The 20,111-nt window shown below is 34.8% G+C and overlaps 1 protein-coding gene across 4 annotated transcripts in view; it reads right to left on the reverse strand.

Moving 5' to 3' along the window:
* Wdr47 (WD repeat domain 47) overlaps positions 1-20,111 on the reverse strand; it is a 55,943-nt gene that overhangs the window by 21,517 nt on the left and 14,315 nt on the right. For 3 of the 4 annotated variants that reach the window (XM_071618143.1, XM_071618144.1, XM_071618142.1), the window contains 5 exons: positions 19,537-19,620; positions 15,320-15,404; positions 12,375-13,177; positions 8,018-8,144; positions 826-1,004 (listed from right to left, as the gene is read on the reverse strand). In XM_071618143.1, the coding sequence (XP_071474244.1) occupies positions 826-1,004; positions 8,018-8,144; positions 12,375-13,177; positions 15,320-15,404; positions 19,537-19,620 (1,278 nt within the window). The remainder of the gene's footprint in view (positions 1-825; positions 1,005-8,017; positions 8,145-12,374; positions 13,178-15,319; positions 15,405-19,536; positions 19,621-20,111) is intronic. The other variant, XM_027922070.2, reaches the window with a different exon arrangement.

Consider the following 20,111-nt stretch of genomic DNA (forward strand, 5'->3'; position numbering starts at 1 on the left):
TGTTTTTGTTTTCTATTTGTTTGTTTGAGATGGCGTGTTGCTATGTTGCCAGGCCAGCCTCAAACTCCAGGGTTCAAGCCATCCTCTTGCCTCAGTTTCTCAAGTAGCTGGCCCACTACTGTGACCAGCTGAATCTGTAGGTTTAAGCACTCATTTTAAGTATAAAAATAATAGCTACCAATATTGTGCTTATAATGTGCTAGGTACTGTTCTAAGCACTTTACATTTAATCTTCATGGTAAACTTGAGAATTAGATGAGAGAATAGGCAAAAAGAAACTAAGTAATTTTTTTCTGGTCCTCTGCTACCCTAGGTCAGAGCTGGATCCATTTGGCAATCTGCTTCTAACCTATGGGCTGAACTACCACACTCTTCTCGAGTTGCTTAGGGAAGAAGGACAAAACTAGATGAACCCATAGAACTCTGTGACTGGAAGACATTATGTAACTCTTCATTACTTGAAACACTTAAAAATCCTGAAAAGTTCAAAGTGAATGGAAAGTAGCAGTTAGTGCTTGCTTTAAATAACTTTGAAATAATTCCTTATATTTTAAAAAAGTAATTAGGGCTGGAGTTGTAGCTTGGTGGTAGAGAACTTGCCCAGCACATGTGAGGCACTGGGTTTGATCCTCAGTATCACATAAAAATAATAAATAAAATAAAGGTATTTTAAAAAAAAGTAACTAGGGCTGGGGTTGTGGCTCAGTGGTACAGCACTTGCCTAGCATGTGAGAGGCACTGGGTTCGATTCTCAGCACCATATATAAATAAAGAAAACAAACGTCCAACAACAACAACAACAACAAAAGTAACTAGAAGACCAACCTATTAAGGAATTGCTCAGTAAGATTCTGCTGCTGATCAGGACCATCCTCCTGATTCACACCTCCTTCAAGCAACATTTGTTGGTATATCTGTCGCTGCTGTTCCTTCTGTTCTAAATGCTGTTGATAGCGTAATCTTTGCCTGTAATATTCTTGAAATTGTTCAGTGGAATCTCGAAGCTTAAAAATATTAGAAAAAACAATGATTTGAACATACTATGAATATGTGTCTTCCCTCAGCAGTATCCTCTACAATTGCTGAATAAAAGATTCAACTAAATTTAGCAATTACAAAACACCTAACATCATTGCTCTTTGAAAAAGAATATCCACGAGTCTTAATACTCAAAGATATTAATTCGTTTTATTCCACAGCAACAATCAAAATGGTTGTCCTTCCTTGACTAACCCAAAATAAAAATGCAAATTAAGGTTATAAGGGACATAGAGTAAGAGAATATGTAGATAAAGAATAAAACAAACTTTTGCATTACTTAAATAAAAGTACATATTGAAGAAATTCATTAATACTTAATAAATACAATCTTAACTTGTTATACATGTTTAATTTAAGCATGTAAATGGTCTAACGGGTTTCTACTGAGAGAAACAAAATTTCCTCCAAAAGTAGGTTTCAAGTGTTCTCTCATAAGGAAGAATAGTGGGCATTAAATTTAGCAGTCTCAATATTCCTACTTAATCCTTCTAAAAAACTTATATAGTACTCAAACTTATATGACTGAGATATTTAATGAATTCAAATATTGGCAAAGAAATACAGCCCTGCCAAGCTGAAATCGGTCATATTGTGTGGATCATGTGCACTGTGATTATCCTAGAATAAATCGATCATCTCCAAAATTGACCATCACTAACAATAATCTTTTTTTTTTTTAAAGAGAGAGAGAGAGAATTTTTAAATATTTATTTTTTAGTTATCGGCGGACACAACATCTTTGTTTGTATGTGGTGCTGAGGATCGAACCCGGGCCACACGCATGCCAGGTGAGCGTGCTACCGCTTGAGCCACATCCCCAGCCAACTAACAGTAATCTTAATGAAGAGTTATCTAAAGCCAAAACTGTCTCCCTTTTGGGAGAAACAGAAACAACCCTTCCCTATTTAATAACTTTAGCAATAACTCTTGTTAGAGTCTGTAAACAAGTCTGGATGGTGCCTGGCATTTTGCCAGAGGGAGTGGTTTGTGAAGTAACACCAGCGAGCCATTAAGTGTGGAGATTCCTTATTGGTTGACTGCTGTATCTAGTTTATGTTAATTAAGATAAGCTGTGTGGATGTATAAATACCCCTCCGGTCCTACAATAAACGGCTCCCACTCCTGCTGTATCAATGTACACAAGTTGCTCGTCACCCCCCCCCCCCCCCCCCCCCCGTTATTTTGCTGCAGCTGGACTCCGGCAACTCTGAGATAAAATTACCCATATGGTCTTAAATTCTTAGTATAGTAAAATATAACAAATGTGTCTTCTTAGTTATTTTAAGTGTATAATTCAATGGCATTAATTACATTCACAATGTTATGCAACCATTATCAATATGTCTAATATTTTTTTATCAGGCCAAACAGAAACTGTAACTATTAAGCTATAACTCCCCATTCTTCCCTCCCCTCAGTCCCTGGTAACCTCTATTCTATTTGACATATTTCATATAAATAGATTTACACAATATTTTTCATTTGTATCTGCTTATTTCACAAAGCATGAGGTTTTCAAGGTTCAGCCATGTTGTGGCATGTATCAGAATTTCCTTTTTATGGATAAATGATATTCCACCTTAATATATACCACATTTTATCTGTTCCTCTGTGGATGGACAAAAGAATTATTCTCATCTTGGATTACTATGAATAATGCTGTAATGAGCATGGGCATACAAACAGAGACTGTTCCAGTCTCTGCCCTCAATTTTTCAGAGTATACACCTAGGAGTGGAATCTATATGTATGTATGTATCTTTATATCTATTTATTTACTTACTTATTTATGAATTACTGGGGACCAAACCCAGGGCCTTATGCTTGCTAGGCAAGCAACTCTACCACTGAGCTACTTCCCACATCCACTTCAACTGTTTTCCACAGTGTCTGTACCATTTTACATTCCAACCAACAATGTACAAGGATTCAAATTTCTCTACATCCTCACTAGCACATATTTTCCACAGTTTTATTCTGATTTACATTTCCCTAATGATTAATGCCATTAGGTATATTTTTCATGTGCTTACTGGCTATTTGTAATATATTCTTTGAAGAAATATCTATTCAGGACCTTTGCCTATTTTTAAATTGGTTTGTTTTTTATTGCTAAGTTGTAGGAGTTCTTTATATACTCTGGATATCAAAGCTTAACAGATACAATTTGTTAATAGTTTTCTCATTCTGTAAATTGTCTTTTCACTTTCTTAACAGTGTACTTTCATGCACAAAAGTTTTTAATTTTGATGAAGTCAAATTTACATTTATTTATTTACTTATTTGGTACTAGAGATTGAACCAGGATTGTTTAACCACTGAGCTACATCCCTAGGCCTTTTTATTTTTTATCTTGAGAGAGGGTTGTGTTAAGTTGCTTAGAGCCTAAGTTGCTGAGGCTGGCTTTAACTTGCAATCCTGCTGCCTCAGCCTCCCCAGTCACTGGGTTATAGGCATGTGACACTGCCGCCCAGCTATATTTTTACTTTTGTTGTTCACACTTTTCATGTCATATTTAAGGATGCATTACAAAATCCCAAGGTCATAAAAATTTATATCTGTTTTTAAGAATTTTATGTTTTAGGGCTGGGGATGTGGCTCAAGTGGTAGCACGCTCGCCTGGCATGCATGTGGCCCGGGTTCGATCCTCAACACCACATACAAACAAAGACGTTGTGTCCGATGAAAACTAGAAAATATATATTTAAAAAATTCTCTCTCTCTCTCCCCCCCCCTCACACTCTCTCTTTAAAAAAAAAAGAATTTTATGTTTTAGTTCTTACAAGATTCATTTTGAGTTAATTTTTGTACACTAACTTCATTCTTTTACACATAGAAATACAGTTATCTCAGCACCATCTGTTAAACAGACTATTGTATCCCTATTAAATGGACTTGGAATCCTTGCTAAAAACCAGTTGGCCATAAATGAGTGAGATTTTTGTACTGTCAATTTTATTCTCCTGATCGATGTCTATTCTCATACAAATACCATAAGACTGTAGCTTTGTACCAAACTTTGAATCATGAAAGGTAAGTCCCACAAGTTTGTTCTTTTTCAAGACTGTTTTGGCTAGGTGCAGTGGTTCACATCTGTTCTCCCAGCTACTTACCAGGCTGAGGCAGGAGGATCATAAATTCAAGGCCAGCCTGGATAACATAATAAAACCTGTCCCAAAATAAAATTAAAAAGGGCTAGGCATACAGAACTTTGCCAAACATGTGTGAGCCCTGGGTTTAACCCCAAAGGGGGAAGGGGATTGTTGGTTATTTGGACCCCTTACAATTCAATATGAATTTGAGCATCAAGTTTGTCCACTATTGAAAAAGAAACTACAGAATTTTTATGAGGAATATATTGTACTTGCAGATTTCACTGGGTATTGAAGTCTTTGATTTGGGGTACTGGGGATTGAACCCAGGAGTGCATTTTTAATGAACTACATCCCAAAATTATTATTATTATTATTTTTCGAGACAGGGTCTAAGTTGCTGAGGCTGACCTTGAATTTAAAATCCTGTCTCAGCCTCTCAAATTGCTCGGATTACAGGGATTACCTGTAATCCACTGTGCAGCTGGTATTGACATCTTAACAATATTAAATCTTCCTGTCTATGAACATGGGATATCTCAGATCTTCTTAAATAGCTTTCAGCAATGTTTTGTTTCTTTGTTTTTGTGGTACAGGGGATTTAACCCAGGGGTGCTCTACCATTGAACTACAATCCCAGACCTTTTTTATTTTAATTTTTTAAAATTTTGAGACAGGGTCTTGCTAAATTGCCAAGCCTGGCCTTGAACTTGCAATCCACCTACCTTAGCCTTCTAAGTCACTGGGATTATAGGCAGGTGCCACCCATGGCTCAACAGTTTTATAGTTTTCAACATATAGGTCTTTAACCTCTTTGGTTTAACTTATTTCCAAGTATTTTATCTTTTTACATGTTTATATAAATAAATTGCTTGCTTTATTTGCTTTTCAAAAAATTCATAGCTTGTATGTAGAAATATAAATGATTTCTCTGTGTGGGTCTTCTACTATGCAACTTTGCTCAATTTATTAGCTTCCTTGCTAATTCCTTAGGATTTTTTTTAATATTTATTTTTTAGTTGTAGTTGGACACTATATCTTTATTTATTTTTATGTGGTGCTGAGGATGGAACCCAGGGCCTCAAACATGCTAGGCGAGTGCTCTACTGCTGAGCTACAACCTCAGTCCATCCTTAGGATTTTCTATGTATAGGAACATGTCATCAATGAATAGACATAGTTTTACCTCTTCTTTTCCAATATGGATGTGTTTTGTTTCTTTTCCTTGTCTAATTGTTCTGGCTAGAACTTCCAGTAATATATTTCCAATAGCAGCATCGAATAGCAGTGGTGAAAGAAGGCATTGTTGTTGTTGTTCCTGATCCTAGTGGGAAAGCCCTCAGTCTTTCACTACTAAGCACGTTAGTTGTGGGTATTTCATAAATACCCTTTACCATTCTGAGGAAATTCCCTCTAATCCTGGTTTCTTGAAAGTTTTTATCATGAGAAAGTGTTGAATTTTGCCAAATACATCAACTGAGATAATCATGTGGCTTTTTTCCTTAATTCTATTAGTATAATATATTACATTGATTTTCTTCAATTAGGATAGAAGATTATTATTTTTTTAAGAGAGAGAGAGAGAGAGAAAGAGAGAGAGAGAGAGAACTTTTTTAATATTTATTTTTTAGTTTTCGGCAGACACAACATGTTTGTTTGTATGTGGTACTGAGGATCGAACCCGGGCCGCGTGCATGCCAGGCGAGTGCGCTACCGCTACCGCTTGAGCCACATCCCCAGCTCAGAAGATTATTATTGATATGTAAATTTCTTTTTTTTTTTTTTTTTTTGGTACAGGGGATTGAACTCAGGAGTACTCAACCACTGATCCATACCCCCAGCCCCCCCCTTTTTTTAAATTTTTTTTAGTTGTTGATGGACCTTTATTTTTTTAAAATTTATTCATATGTGGTGAGGAGATCAAGCCCATATAATGCAAGCATTGTACCAATGAGCTACAACCCCAGGCCTACCAGCCCTTTTTTTGTATTTTATTTAGAGACAGGGTCTCACTGAGTTGCTTAGTGCCTTGCAGTTGCTGCGGCTGGCTTTGAACTCTCGATCCTCCTGCCTCAGCCTCAACTGGATTACAGGTGTGCCCCACTGCACCCAGCTTCTTATGATGTCTTTATCTGTCTTTATGGGAGCCTCATGAAATGAGTTAGAAGTGTTTCCTTCTTTTCTAAATTTTTGGAAGAATTTGAGAAATACTGGTGACACACATACATACACAAATGTCCAGCTCTTCCTTAAATGTCTAGTAGATCTTACCAGTAGAGCCATCTGAAATTATATTTTTATCTGTTGGGAGGATTTTAATTACTGATCCATCTCTTTACTAGTTATAGGTATGCTGAAATTTTCTATGTTTTTTTTCTCAAACCAGTTTAAGTAATTTAACCATTTCATATAGGTTATCTGATTGTTTTATATTAGTCAAAATAATTTATAATTATAATCACTTTTATTATTACATGGTCAGTTGTAATGTACATAGCTTCATTTCTGATTGTAGTTGTCTTCTCTTTTTTCTTTAGTCACTCTAGCTAAAGATTTGTCAGTTTTTTAAATTAATATTTTCAAAGAACTAACTTTTGGTTTTATTGATTCTATCTATGATTTTCTCTGCTTTCGTGTGTGTATGTGTGTGTGTGTGTATGTGGCTGGGGATTGAACCTAGGGCCTCATGCATGCTAGGCAAACACTACCACTGAGCTACATTCCCAGTCCTCTAACTTCATTCTTAACATTTAATAAAAAAAAATTATTCAACTTATTAAAATCAATTAACAACTGTTTCGATGTGGCATGCTGTATAAATTCTCTTCTCAAGCTTGGTGTGGTGGTGCGTGTCTATAACATCAGTGACTTGGGAGGCTGCTGGGATAGGAGGATCAAAAATTCGAGGCCACCCTCGGCTACTCAGGTAGATCCTGTCTCAAAAAATAAAAAGGGGTGGGAATATAGCTAACTGGTAAAGCATCTGTGGGTTCAATCCCCAGTGGCACAAAAAGACAAAAAAAGAAATAAAATTCACTTCAAATACAATTTCTTTTCAAAAACACCAAAGAAAAATAACCTGGAACCTTAGACTTAGGACCATGTCATCAATGAATAGAAATAGTTTTACCTCTTCTTTTCCAACTTGCATGTGTTTGTTTCTTTTCCTTAGACCTAGATAAAAGTATTATTCTGAATTATAAATATTTATTTTTTTGTTCATTAGATCTTATTTTTGACAGGCACAATGGCCCACAGCATGCAATCCCTGCAACTCAGGCTAAGACAGGAGGATTTGCAAATTCAAGGCCAGCTTTAGCAATTTAGTGAGGTCCTAAGCAATTCAGGAAGACCCTGTCTCAAAATGAATAATTAAAAAGGCTGGGGATATGGCCCAGTAGTTAAATGTTCCCCCACACCCCTGGTTCAATCCCTGGTACCAAATAAATAAATAAATGAGAATAGAAGAGCTGAGGGATGTAGCTCAGTGGTAAAGTGCCCCTGGGTTCAATTCCTAGTACAAAACAAAACAAAAATTTAGTAAGTAAAATGTAGAGTATATGCCGTTCAAGTGCAAACTAGTGACATTTAAGGTAAATTCAATTATTTGAGTCCTAAAATATTTAAGAATAATAGTGACTACAGTATTTTATATTTTTAATAAATTCATCTGTTAAAAAACATTATAAAATACACAATGGAAGCTAAATATACCATACATTCTTTGGGAAGAGGAAAGAAAATGAGCCAATAATATGTCTAGATCTCTCTCTCCTTTTCCCAAATAGCAGAAAATTATTTTAAAATTTATACAAAGAGAATAATTATTTGGTATAGTAAATATTACCTCAGAAATGATAGTTATTAGGTGTAATAAATATTACCTCATTTTTTTCTTGCTTAGCTGGTCCTGGATTCTGTGCTCCATTTGCAGGCTCTTTTTCTGAAACTGAACTCTGGCCCAAGACTTCACCACTGATAGGTTGCTGTGCCTCTACGGGTGTATCACTTCTTTCCAAAAAGATGCGGAGAGGGCGGTGGGGAGACACAGATGGGAGTGAAGAAACATAAATTTTAGAGAAATTTTAATTCTTAAAAAAATGAATATTTAATATAAGTGCTTATCAACTGCATAAAAGATAAATTTTTTATCTTACTTTCTTCCCTTAAGTAAACTACAAAAAAAAAAAAAAAAAAAAGGATTTTAAAAAAAGAATGTGTTTTTAGGGAGGAGTATTTTTCTTTTCTTTTTTAGATAGAGTCTCATTGTGTTGCCCAGCTCGTCTCAAATGCATAAGCTCAAGTGATCTTTCTGCCTTGGCTTCCTGAGTAACTGGAATGATAGGTGCACACCACTTGCTCTGGATAGAACATGTGTTTAATGAAGGAACCCCACTTCATTACACAAGGAGGATAATCAGTTGTATGGTCTTGGGAAAGTTACTTAGATTCTCTGTGGCTGAACTTCATCTCTAAACTGGATAAGATGGATGATCTAATGCCTATATTCTCTTCATGAAATATAAATCTGTGATTTTATTATCCAAGCACATACTCTTTTCCTAGTCTCTACAAAGTTTTAAAAATTTTATTAAAAGGCTTTCTTTGGTCTATTTATGCTTAACACAAAAACAAAACATATTTTTCAATATTTTTAATGTATACTAATCATAAACTTCATGTTAGGTTGTCTCTAATATTCTTCCAAAACATTAACAATTTTGAATTTTCATAGCTACTCTGTTTAAAAATTTTAATACTTCATCTAAGGATGAATACCAGTTATTTACACAGATTACCTATTGGTACAAAGCACCAGAGGAACAACTACAAAAGTAAAATTATCTCTGCCTTCAAGGAATTTGATTTTAAAGTAGTCTCATAATGGCCTATCCAGATGGAAGTATGTAAAACAATCAAAATACAGAGTGGGATTAAGAAAGCAAAGCTGGATGAGTCAACAGCACAAAGATGCTCTTTAGATAGGAGCCTGTACTCCTGAGTACCTGAACATACAGACAACACACCTCCAGAAAGACCTGGTAAGAATTTTCATTACCAGACTGTACTGTAAATTCCTAATGATCATAAGTCCCTTTTTAGGTCTATATAATAGAATTTATAAAGAGTTATTAGTTATAAAGAGGATAATTAATGAATCTTCATAAAGTAACACTTCATTTAATTTTCCAATTTATATATAACATCATCATCTTACTTAACTTGCATAATAACTGTGGCATAGGTTATAACTCTCACAAATTCAAAAAAACAAGTGATTTTTCCAAAAATTGCAAAGCTAGTAAATAGGACTAGAGCTTGAACTCAGTCTTCAGACTCTAAATCCAGTGCTAGCTCAAGCTGGAAAACACTTCAATTTTGAGACCATAACATTGAATAGCCAAAGCTTACATATTTCAACTGATTTTCTCTGTTTTGAGTTTATTTCTGTTCAAGTGAAAAGATATCCTTACAAAACACCACCGTTCCCTTAAAACCTTTCTTTGCTGTTTTATTTTCTTGTTTACCATAGTAGTTTAATCATCGTATTCCAGGTATGTAGTCTGGGATACGTACCTGGGATATGTAGTCTGGGTGTCAGCACATATTAAATCCTCAAAATAATTTTTAAATGGATACTAGCTTCAAACAAATATTAACAAAAGTAACACAAGTAGGAGTCTCTTCATGTGTCAGTTTTAACACAATAATCTAATCAAGTTTCCCAATATTTTAAAAATTATACCTTAGTTTTATAAATTAACTTGTTTCAAAGTAAATTTTTATACTTTATCCACAGCACAATAGCTCTCCCACATCATTTCATTAGCAGTACTTCTCACACACTGCCATAACAAGACTATGAGCTCTGAAAGGAAGACATTTATATTTATTGAGCACCACTCATATGCCTCCCCCTCTAGGAGGGGGATTTTTCTCATTTTACAAGTCCACATCCTATTATATAGAGGAAGTATTTGGAGACTCAGAGACTAAGTTTCTTCCCCAAGGTCACATAGCTAAATGGCAGAACTCAAACCCAAGTCTGACTTCAAAGGCCATGTTCTATTCGTTATTCCATACCATTTTTTCCTCACAAATTTCCAATTTCAGGGGCATGACAAATATTCTCTGAATTATTGCTACTATTTAGCTGATAACATGAATCACTTTTTGACATGTCACATTTTCTCTTTTTATAATGGTCTGGTAACTTATACACTATTTCTATCTTTATTCAGACATTCCTCCATTTCTACTACTTTCTTTATATAAGAAATATCACACATATAGTCAGATTTTGCTAGATTGTTGTGCATGCTTTCTCTCTATACAATCCTACTGATGCAAAAATCCAAACACGTCATTGCTTTTCTGACCAAGAAGCTTCTGTCACTTTAAGTACACAGAAGAATATCAGCAATTCCCTCAGAATTGAAGCCCAGCATTCCAGATGATGCAAGTTTTCTCTAAAAGGGAAGGCCAGGAAAAGTTTAAAATAATCTCTACAAATACTCAAGCCCCACATTCCTTTAGGATTTAAACAGAATATACAAATATAAAATTATTATCATCCATTTTCATCCCTAAATATCATCTTTATTTTTTTTAACTTTATTTTTTTTAATGTGGTGCCGAGTATCAAACCCAGGGCCTCACACGTGCTAGGCAAGCACTCTACCACTGAGCTACAATCCCAGCCTCATCTTTATCTTTCAAGTATGAAATACAGAGCAGTAAGTTACCAAATCACCCTGGAAATCAGGAAATCCCTCACTTAACTGATCCTAGGTAGATTACTCCTGCCTTTCTTTAAAAAACCATTAGAGAAAGTATCGCAACCCTTTCCTCTACAATTTCACAGCTATTAACAGAAAATGCTTTCCTATATATTTACCCTATATGTCTCATCCCTTACCTAAAGATCTCCACTTGCTCTAATAAAACCTTTTTGTTCCATTGTTCTAGATGTGGAACACCTATAAAAACTTAAATAGAACAACAAATATACCACTTAAGGTACATTTACTATGTTTACCAGAACTGAAAACTTTGGACTTACTGGGTTAAACAAATTCTGAGTCCAGTGCTCCTTTCTCCACAAAGAATGTTGCAACTATCCTATGTAATATAAAAAGATTTTTATGCTCTTTTGTGAAATAAATTTGTTGCAGTCAATACTAGTATTTCCACAGTACTAACACTGGGGTACAGAAAACCATCTACATGTTCCAGTAGGTTCCCAGTAAAAGCAAGACAGAAAGTTTCCTAAACCATGAACTAAATAATTGCTAATCAGGAGATGCTAATTCATGCTAGGTACACTGAGTGGTACCTTTAACATTTCTTTCATATGTATGAAGAATCACTAATAGAAAGGCAAAGGGAAATAATCAGAGTTCTATGTAGATAGTTATTCACTACAGTAACACTTACAGTAAACAACCAGATGCTCTACAATAAGGAATCAAGGGTTGGAGGTATAGTTCAGCAAGAGAGTATGCCTAGCATGTGTGTGAGGCCCTGGGTTCCATCCCCAGCACCTCCCCCCAAAAAAAACCCAATAAGCAATTGTTATGATGTAGTTTTACAATAGAATACTGCATACTTATTAATCATGGATCTCAAGAATGTTTAACAAGCCAGGTACAGTTGTGCAGCCTATAATCCCAGCAGTTCAGGAGGCTGAAGCAGGAGGATCACGAATTCAAAGCCAGCCTCAGCAATGAGGCACTGAGCAACTCAGTGAGACCCTGTCTCTAAATACAATACAAAACAGTGCCAGGGAATGTGGCTCAGTGGTTGAGTGCCCCTGAGTTCAATCTCCAATACCACTTCCCAAAAAAATGTTTAATAATATTAAAAAAAATTCATGATCTTTCAAATGAAAAAAGAATTAAATGAAAACATACATTATATTCCCAATCTAAAAAAAGCATTCATAGAAAAATTTAAAAAGAACTGGTCATCTAGAATTTTAATCTCAATACTATTACTTCACTGTAGTTTCCAAATTTTCTTCATAACACATATTGCCTTCATAGCCAGTAAAAGAGTAGGTTGAAAATAAAAATTTTTCTCTTATAAAAATTTTCTCTTCTTTTAATTATCTGAATTTTAAACCCTTTCTAAAGTTTTAAGGACTAACTTTCAAGGGACTTGCACATTAAGAAACACACACATGAACAAAAAACAATAACACTTACAGAGATTTCCTAATTTTTATGAATAATTGCTTACCGCTCAGGGGATTCCTCATAAATACTGTGACATTCTGTATTCTCAAGCATGAGACTTCTACTGAGGTTTTGTACCCCTGGATAATGGAAGTTAGCAAAGGAGTGTGACATTGGAGAAGTTTTGTTCCCAAGATCTGAGATCCTCTTATCATGACTAGTTAGTCCACAAGTGAGGCCATCTAAAGCAGGATTAAGAGAGCGGGTCATATAGGCATCAGCTGATTGAGGTCTTCTCATTGGGGATGATGGATATGGAGAAAGTTTGCTGATGAGAGGAGTCAAAAGATCAGCATATGCAGCTTTTGTAGGTTTCAGAAGTTTGTCAACATGAATATTAAGCATTTTCTGTTCAAAAGCACAAGAAAAGACAGAAGAAGGGAGATTCTGAAGCCATGACAATAAACTTAGATCCAAATCATCACAACCATTACCACATAGGAGGTCGATGCCAAGAAGTACTTCACTTTCTGTAATTTCTTCTCCAGTTGCTTTACTCTGACAAAATTCTACACAGCATTCATAAAGCAGGCCCTTCATCACAAGCTGAAATAAACGATTGTTACTTGCTTTAAAACCAGCCTCACTTAGCTTCCTGTCAGCAGGGATGAATTCTGCAACCATGACACAAGCCTCTTCGAAACAGTGAACTCGTGCAGTGCTAGGATTCCAATCCTTAAACTCAGCATGATTTGTCAGACGAGGCAAAGTCAAAAGTAAACAGAGCTTGCTATAGTCATCTTTAGAGGGACAGTACTCTTCTAGAGCATGTAAACACTGCACAGCTTCTTGCATGGTAAATTCCAACTGTAAAAAAAAAAAATATACAAATAATAACTATAAAAAGAGGAAATATATATGCATATATATAAAATCACCATAAAAAGTAAAATATGAAATCTGAAAAAGAATATAAAAGATAATTTCTGAGGTAATAGAATACACATACAATTTGTAGATGTGTAACCATTTTCAACTAAGGAAACAAAATGTGTTCACAACAAAAATAAAAAGAATAATTTGATTAATTAGCACATCAAACTTTTATCCATAAATTAGTGCTCTAATTCAGGTTTTAAATTATCATTTTCAGGCGGCTGGGGTGTGGCTCAGAGACAGAGCACTTGCCTCCCACATGTGAGGCACTGTGTTCAATCCTCAGCACCACATAAAAGTAAATAAATAAAGATACCGCATCCATGTATAACTAAAAATTGTTTAAAAAAATTGTCATTTTCAGATGTATAACTTTTTCAAGGTAAGAAAAACTGAGTTTTTTCAGAAGTGAAAACTAAAGCATGCTAATATTTGCTTGTTTAAAAAGTCTTTTATTTGGCTTATCTAAATAACAAAAGATAAAATAACCATTTTCTTAGTTCCAACTTGCCTTAGGGCAAATTTGCAAGGGGAAAGAAATCAAACCAGAAAAAGGAAACATTTAAACAGTTGATTTACTACAAAAAAATAGTAAAGATAGACTAAAAGGAAGCTTAGCTGAGGGATAAATTATGACAGGTATCTCAGAGCTTACCTAGTCCAGTCTCCCAATCTTACATATAGGAAAAATTAAGATGGAGATTTAATCAAGGTAATTCAGTTGATTAATGACAAAGAATAAAAGTTAGGTCTCCTTTATGCTATGTCCATGTATGAATATACCACAATGAATCATATATATATATAAAATATTATATACATGATTTATATTTTATATGTAAAATTATAATTTACAATTAAAATCCCACTATTAAGTACAGTGGGATAATGTATAATTATAATACACCAATTAATAATGTTAAAAAAAGAGGTCTCTGGGTTAATGTCTCAGTGTTTCTCCCCCACACACTTTTAAACATCATTATCTGGCAGACATTTTTCTATTATACATGAAACTTCCATTTTAATATTGTTTGATCTTTGCTTTGGTCTGAATGTCTGTGTCCCCACCAAATTCATTTCTTGAAATCCTAAACCCCAAGGTGATGATATTAAGAGGGTGGAGTCTTTGAGAAAGGATTAGGCCATGAAGGTTCATCCATTACTGATGAGATTAGTATCCTTATAAAAAAAAAGACCAAGACTAGGAGTGTAACTCTATGATTGAGAAGTACTGAATTCAAGCCCCAGCATTACAAGGAAATTGTTTAAAAAGAGCTAGAGAAACCCCAGGAAGAGCAAGTTAGTCTCTTCAACCATGTGAGAATACAGTTAGAAGGTGCTACCTATAAACCAGAGAGCAAGCCCTCAACATATGTTGAATTGCCAGCACCTTGATTTTGGAATTCCCAGCTTCCAGAACTGTGAAAAATAAATTTCTGTTGTACATAAGCCACTCAGTTGACTGTATTTTGTTTAGCAGCCCAAGTGGACTAAGACAGTTTAATTCAATGAATGCTTACTGGAACTTGATAAAAGTGTACTTGGCTTGGATGTGACAATACTAATATTAAAACTTCAAATTTTGTTTTTTTCTAGTCAAAATGAATTTAATACTGTTGAATTTAAATAGTGTCTCTCTCTCTCTCACACACACACACACACACACACACACACACAAACAACATTTTGAAAAAAACTACCTCGGGATCAAAGGAAATACTAAAAAGGCAGAAAAAGGAAGTAAACATAACCAATCCACTTCTATAAAAAGAAAAGAAGTGATGACAAGTTATCAAGTCAAACATCTACTGCTATCTAACTTACCTTAAACAAAAGAGGAACACAAGCTCCTCAACTAGTCAGTTGTTCACATATTATCTTGTCTTAAATCATGGAACACTTTAGAAGCACTACAGATTTAAAGTACAGCATTTGCAAAACAGCAAATCTTGCCCCATCCCATCTCATAAATACTCTGAAAACCTGTGATAATAATCTTGTTTTAGTAAATAAAATACTTATGACTGAAAACAAGACTATGGAGCAAACCTTCAGGAATAAAAATCTTACATGCTGGGGTTCATCTTCTGCTGACATTGCATTGTTAACACATAAAGCTTCTAAAAACTTCTGTTTTAGGATAATATAACGAAACCTGTGAAAAATAAAAAATGAAATATTAAAATGATTAAAAAGCTGAATGAAGCAATGTCAAAGACTAGGGAAAAAAAACCTCCAGTTTCTGAAGCAAAACAGGCCAAGTTTGATTGATTGATCCATGGATTGATCTCTCTATTTATGCATGCACATACGCATACAGTGCTGGAGATCAAATCCAGGACCTCCAGCAGGCTAGGCAACTGCTCTACCACTGGGCTACATCACCAGCCCCACTAAATTTGATTTAAAGGACAATTTTTTTTTTTTTTTCCAAACAGACTTCTTTGGGGCTGGGGTTTTGGCTCAGCAGTAGAGCACTTGCCTAGCACGTATGATGCCCTGGGTTCTATCCTCAGCACCACATAAAAATATATTGTGTCCAACTAAAAAATAAATATTTTTTTTAAAAAAACAGACTTCCTTAATTGGGTGCAGTGGCACACTCCTAAAAATCCCAGCTACTTGTGAGGTTGAGGGAGGGGCATTGCAAGTTTGAAGCCAGCCTGGGCAACTTAGCAAGATCATGTCTGAAAATAAAAAATTAGAAGGGCTGGGAATATAGCTGAATGGTAGAGTGTACCTGGATTCAATCCCCAAGACCATATATTTTTTTTAAAGAGACTTCTTTAAAAAATTAATTTACTAATGTCTGATAAGTCAATTTACTTTCAGGCTACCATAAGTAACTTTGACTTCAGAAAATTATTAAAATATTTTACTAAGCTTCTTATCCTCTTGAAGTCATAGTAACAAGTAATCAATTCAACAATGAGAGAAAGGACTTTTAAATCAAATATTAATTCTACACAAAAATCCAGTTTTATGGAAGATGTAAAATGTCACCTAATTAAAAATCAAAGTCCTTTATATTCAAAATGTTTTGTTTTCTTGAAACATTTCCCTTCATTGTAAATTTTTTAAACTTTATTAATTTTCACAAATGATAATTATAAATATTTATTATGGTACAGTGTTATGTTTTGACATATGTCTACACTGTAGTAAGACTAAATCAAGCTTTATTTTCCAGCACCAGAAATGTCTAATTAAAAATGAACCAGAAGGGTAGGAGGAAAAAATAACATTTCTGTAAAGTCACAAAGTAACTACAAGTCTAAAACTCTTTAACAAGGGATTTTTAGGGAAGGAAATGAGAAGCACTTTAAAGAAAACGTATTTTGAAGAGTTAAAAAAAAAAAATAATGAACTTTCATTCTTTCAGCCAGTGTTGTATCAGCAAATATCCAATAAAACAAAACGCCTAAGCTGGGTGTGGTGGCACACGCCTGTAATTCCAGTGGCTCTAGAGGCTAAGACAGGAGGATCACAAACAAGTTCAAAGTAAGCCTCAGCAACTCAGTAAGATCCTTTCTCTAAATAAAAAATACAACATACAAAATAGGGCTGGAGATGTGGCTCAATTGTCGAGTGCTCCTGAGTTCAATCCCTGGTTCCAAAAAACAAAACCCAAAACCCCTGCCTTCAAGAAGAGTTATCTAATAAATTGTATGTACAGGATTCAGCAAGGTATCAAGGCGTGCAAAAAAAAAAAAAAATTCTATCAGAGGGTGTGCAAAGTAAAAAATTGTAAGAACCGATTTTAAAAGGTTATCAGGAGTGTGTTAAGTAAAATAAGAGATGGTGAGATGAACAGTATTCCAAATAAATGAAGGTACAAAATCAAAGAGTTATCAAATAGCATTGTATAAATAGAGAATCAAAAAATAAAAGATTAACTTCCACTACTGGTAGAGTAACTTACACCTTACTAATATTTTTGCAAATAACAGTGCTAAATCCTAGATAAAACACACATACAAATGCACAATCTGAATGCATCAGAGAACAACTAAAAACTGGCACAACCAGAGGGAAGTCAGTTCTTGGAAAAATAGAACTTGAAGGGGTACAATTCAAGGGCATAAGGCATTCCAGCTGAAGGCATTCTCTAGTCCTTAAAGAGTAAGCCAGAATTCAAGCAGAAAGCTTCAGTTACACAGGCTTGAGTCAGCAAAAACTTTGGTACTACCAGACCAGATGAAAAGTGAGAATTCTTAAAGGAGGAAGATACAGTAAGAAATACACAAAATTCTACTGTGTAAACTCAGTTGCCCAAACCTTTGGTTATCCCCTAAACTATTAAGATGAAATGGAGGGCTGGAGCTGTGGCTCAGCAGTAGCGCACTTGCCAGGCATGTGTGAAGCATTGAGTTCGATTCTCAGCACCACATATAAATAAATAAAGACCTATTAACAACTAAAAAAATATTAAAAAAAAAAAAAAGATGCAATGGCCAAGTAACAGAAGGGTCAAACAGAGAAGACTTTTCAGCTGGGATCCATGAGAGGAGAGACAGAATTTGCTTTTTGAGGTTAATGATGTGTGTGCATAAAAATCAACAATTTTTAACAGAAGGCAAACAGAATTCATTTCTCAAGAATGAATATGCAATGGAAGAACACTTTCACAAAATGACTAATTTTTTTATTTAAAAAAAAAAAAAAGGTGACTTAGGAAAAAAGGCGATAATTAGAAACGGAGCCTGATATGACCAAAAGTTCATACTAGCAAATAAGAACTACACTAGCAAATATGCAGCTACTATAAATATGTTAAAGGAAAATATCACAATGGCCAGGCATGGTGGTGCATGCCTCCCAATGACTTGGGAGGCTGAGACAAAAGGAACATAAATTTGAGGCCAGTATGAGCAGCTTAGTAAGACACTGTCTCAAAAAATAAACAAATAAATAAAAAGAGCTGGGCAAGTAGCTCAGTGGATGTAGTTCAATGAATGAACAGACAGAAATATTTCAGCAGAAAAATTATAAAAGAAAAATTTGAAACTGAAAAATATAAAATCTGAAACAAAAAATTCACTATCATCAGATGGCTTAGAGAAGAATGAATCAGCAGGGAGAGGTGACACACACCTGTAATCCCAGTGAGTGGCTCAGGAGGCTGAGGCAGAAGGATCACAAGTTCAAAGCCAGCCTCTGCAATTTATTGGGGCCCTAAGCAACTCAATGAAACCTTGTCTCTAAATAAAATATAAAAAAGAGCTGAGGATTGTGGCTCAGTGGTTAAGTGCCTTGGTACAAAAAATAAAAAAAATCAGTGGATATTAAATCAATAAAAAACAATATAAAAACAATTCAGGCTAAAGAATACAGATAAAAAAATATTTAAAATAATAAAGGGTTGGAGATATAGTTCATTGGTAAGAGTGTTGCTTAGCATGTCTGAGACCCTATGTTTAATCCCCAGCATTGTGAAAGAATAAATAAATAAAAGCCTCAGTCCTGTGGGACAAAACTCATTTAAAAACCTACAGATTGGGGTTGGGGTTGGGGTTGTGGCTCAGTGGTAGAGCACTTGCCTAGTACGTGCGGGGCTCTGGGTTCGATCCTCAGCACCACATAAAAATAAAATAATTGTGTCCAACTACAACTAAAACAAAATACTAATACAACAACAACAACAAAAAAAAACCTACAGATCCAGAATGGGGTTGTAGCTCAGTGGTAGAGTGCTTGCATAGCATGTGTGAGGCACTGGGTTCCATTCTCAGCACCACATATAAATAAAATAAAGGTCTACTGACAACTAAAAAGAATTGTACAGGTTCAAAAGTTCAGCAAATCCCAAGCAGGAAAAATGCAAAACACATACACTTTTAAACATAACACAATTAAGTACATCATAATCCAATGATAAAGAGAAAAATGGAAGGAAGGAAGAAAGGAGGAAAAAAAGGAGGAGGAAAGAGGAAAGTAAGGAGGGATGGAGATAAAGATTACAAACAATAAAATGAGGATAAAAAGTACAGTAGACTACTCTTCAGAAACAATGGAGGCCAGGATATAATAGAAAGACATATTTGAAGTCTTTATACTATTATAAAAAAACAGTCCTCATGACCTTTGGCATATGGCCACTGTAGGCTAAGTAGATTTGCATATCAAATTTTCAAATACTTCAAGTACAAGTAACTAGTTCTATAGAAGTACTCTAACTCAATGGGATTGAGTGTACTCTGAGTCTTATTTTAAAATTTTTGTTTTATTGTTTCATTTTTTCATTTTCTACCCCTTTAAGACACTAAAAACTTCAAATGAAATCTTACCTTTTTTTGTCAAATTTTTCCATACATTCCAGAGGCTGAATGAATTGAAGAACTTCATCCCATTGACCATCAAGGATTAGCTGCCTACATAAAAACCCAAAATATTATCAAATTCGGGTTATACTAACAGATAACAGAATAAGTGACAAATTAGCATTAAAATTTCACAAAGCACATAGTGAGATTAACATTTGGTTCTTTAAACACTAAAATAAAACGAACTTTTTCACTTTTTTTTTTTGGTAATGAGGATTGAACCTCATTACCACTGAGCTACATTCCCAGCCCTTTTTACTTTGAGATATGCTGATTTGCCCAGCATAGCCTGGAACTTATGATCCTTCTCCCTCAGCTTCCCAAATTGCTAGGATTATAGGTATTCACCACCAAGCCTGGCTAGTTCACATTTTCAACAACATATGCTATATGATAAGATCTGTGAATCAGCAGCCATTCTTCATATTAATATATTTGTGGGGGTTTTTTAAATCTTTTTTTTAGTTGTTAATGGACCTTTATTTTATTTCTTTATATGCAGTGCTGAGAATCCAAACCAATGCCTCATCCGTGCTAGG

The sequence above is a fragment of the Marmota flaviventris genome, chromosome 10 (genome assembly GCF_047511675.1).
Source record: "Marmota flaviventris isolate mMarFla1 chromosome 10, mMarFla1.hap1, whole genome shotgun sequence".
NCBI classification, from domain to species: domain Eukaryota; kingdom Metazoa; phylum Chordata; class Mammalia; order Rodentia; family Sciuridae; genus Marmota; species Marmota flaviventris.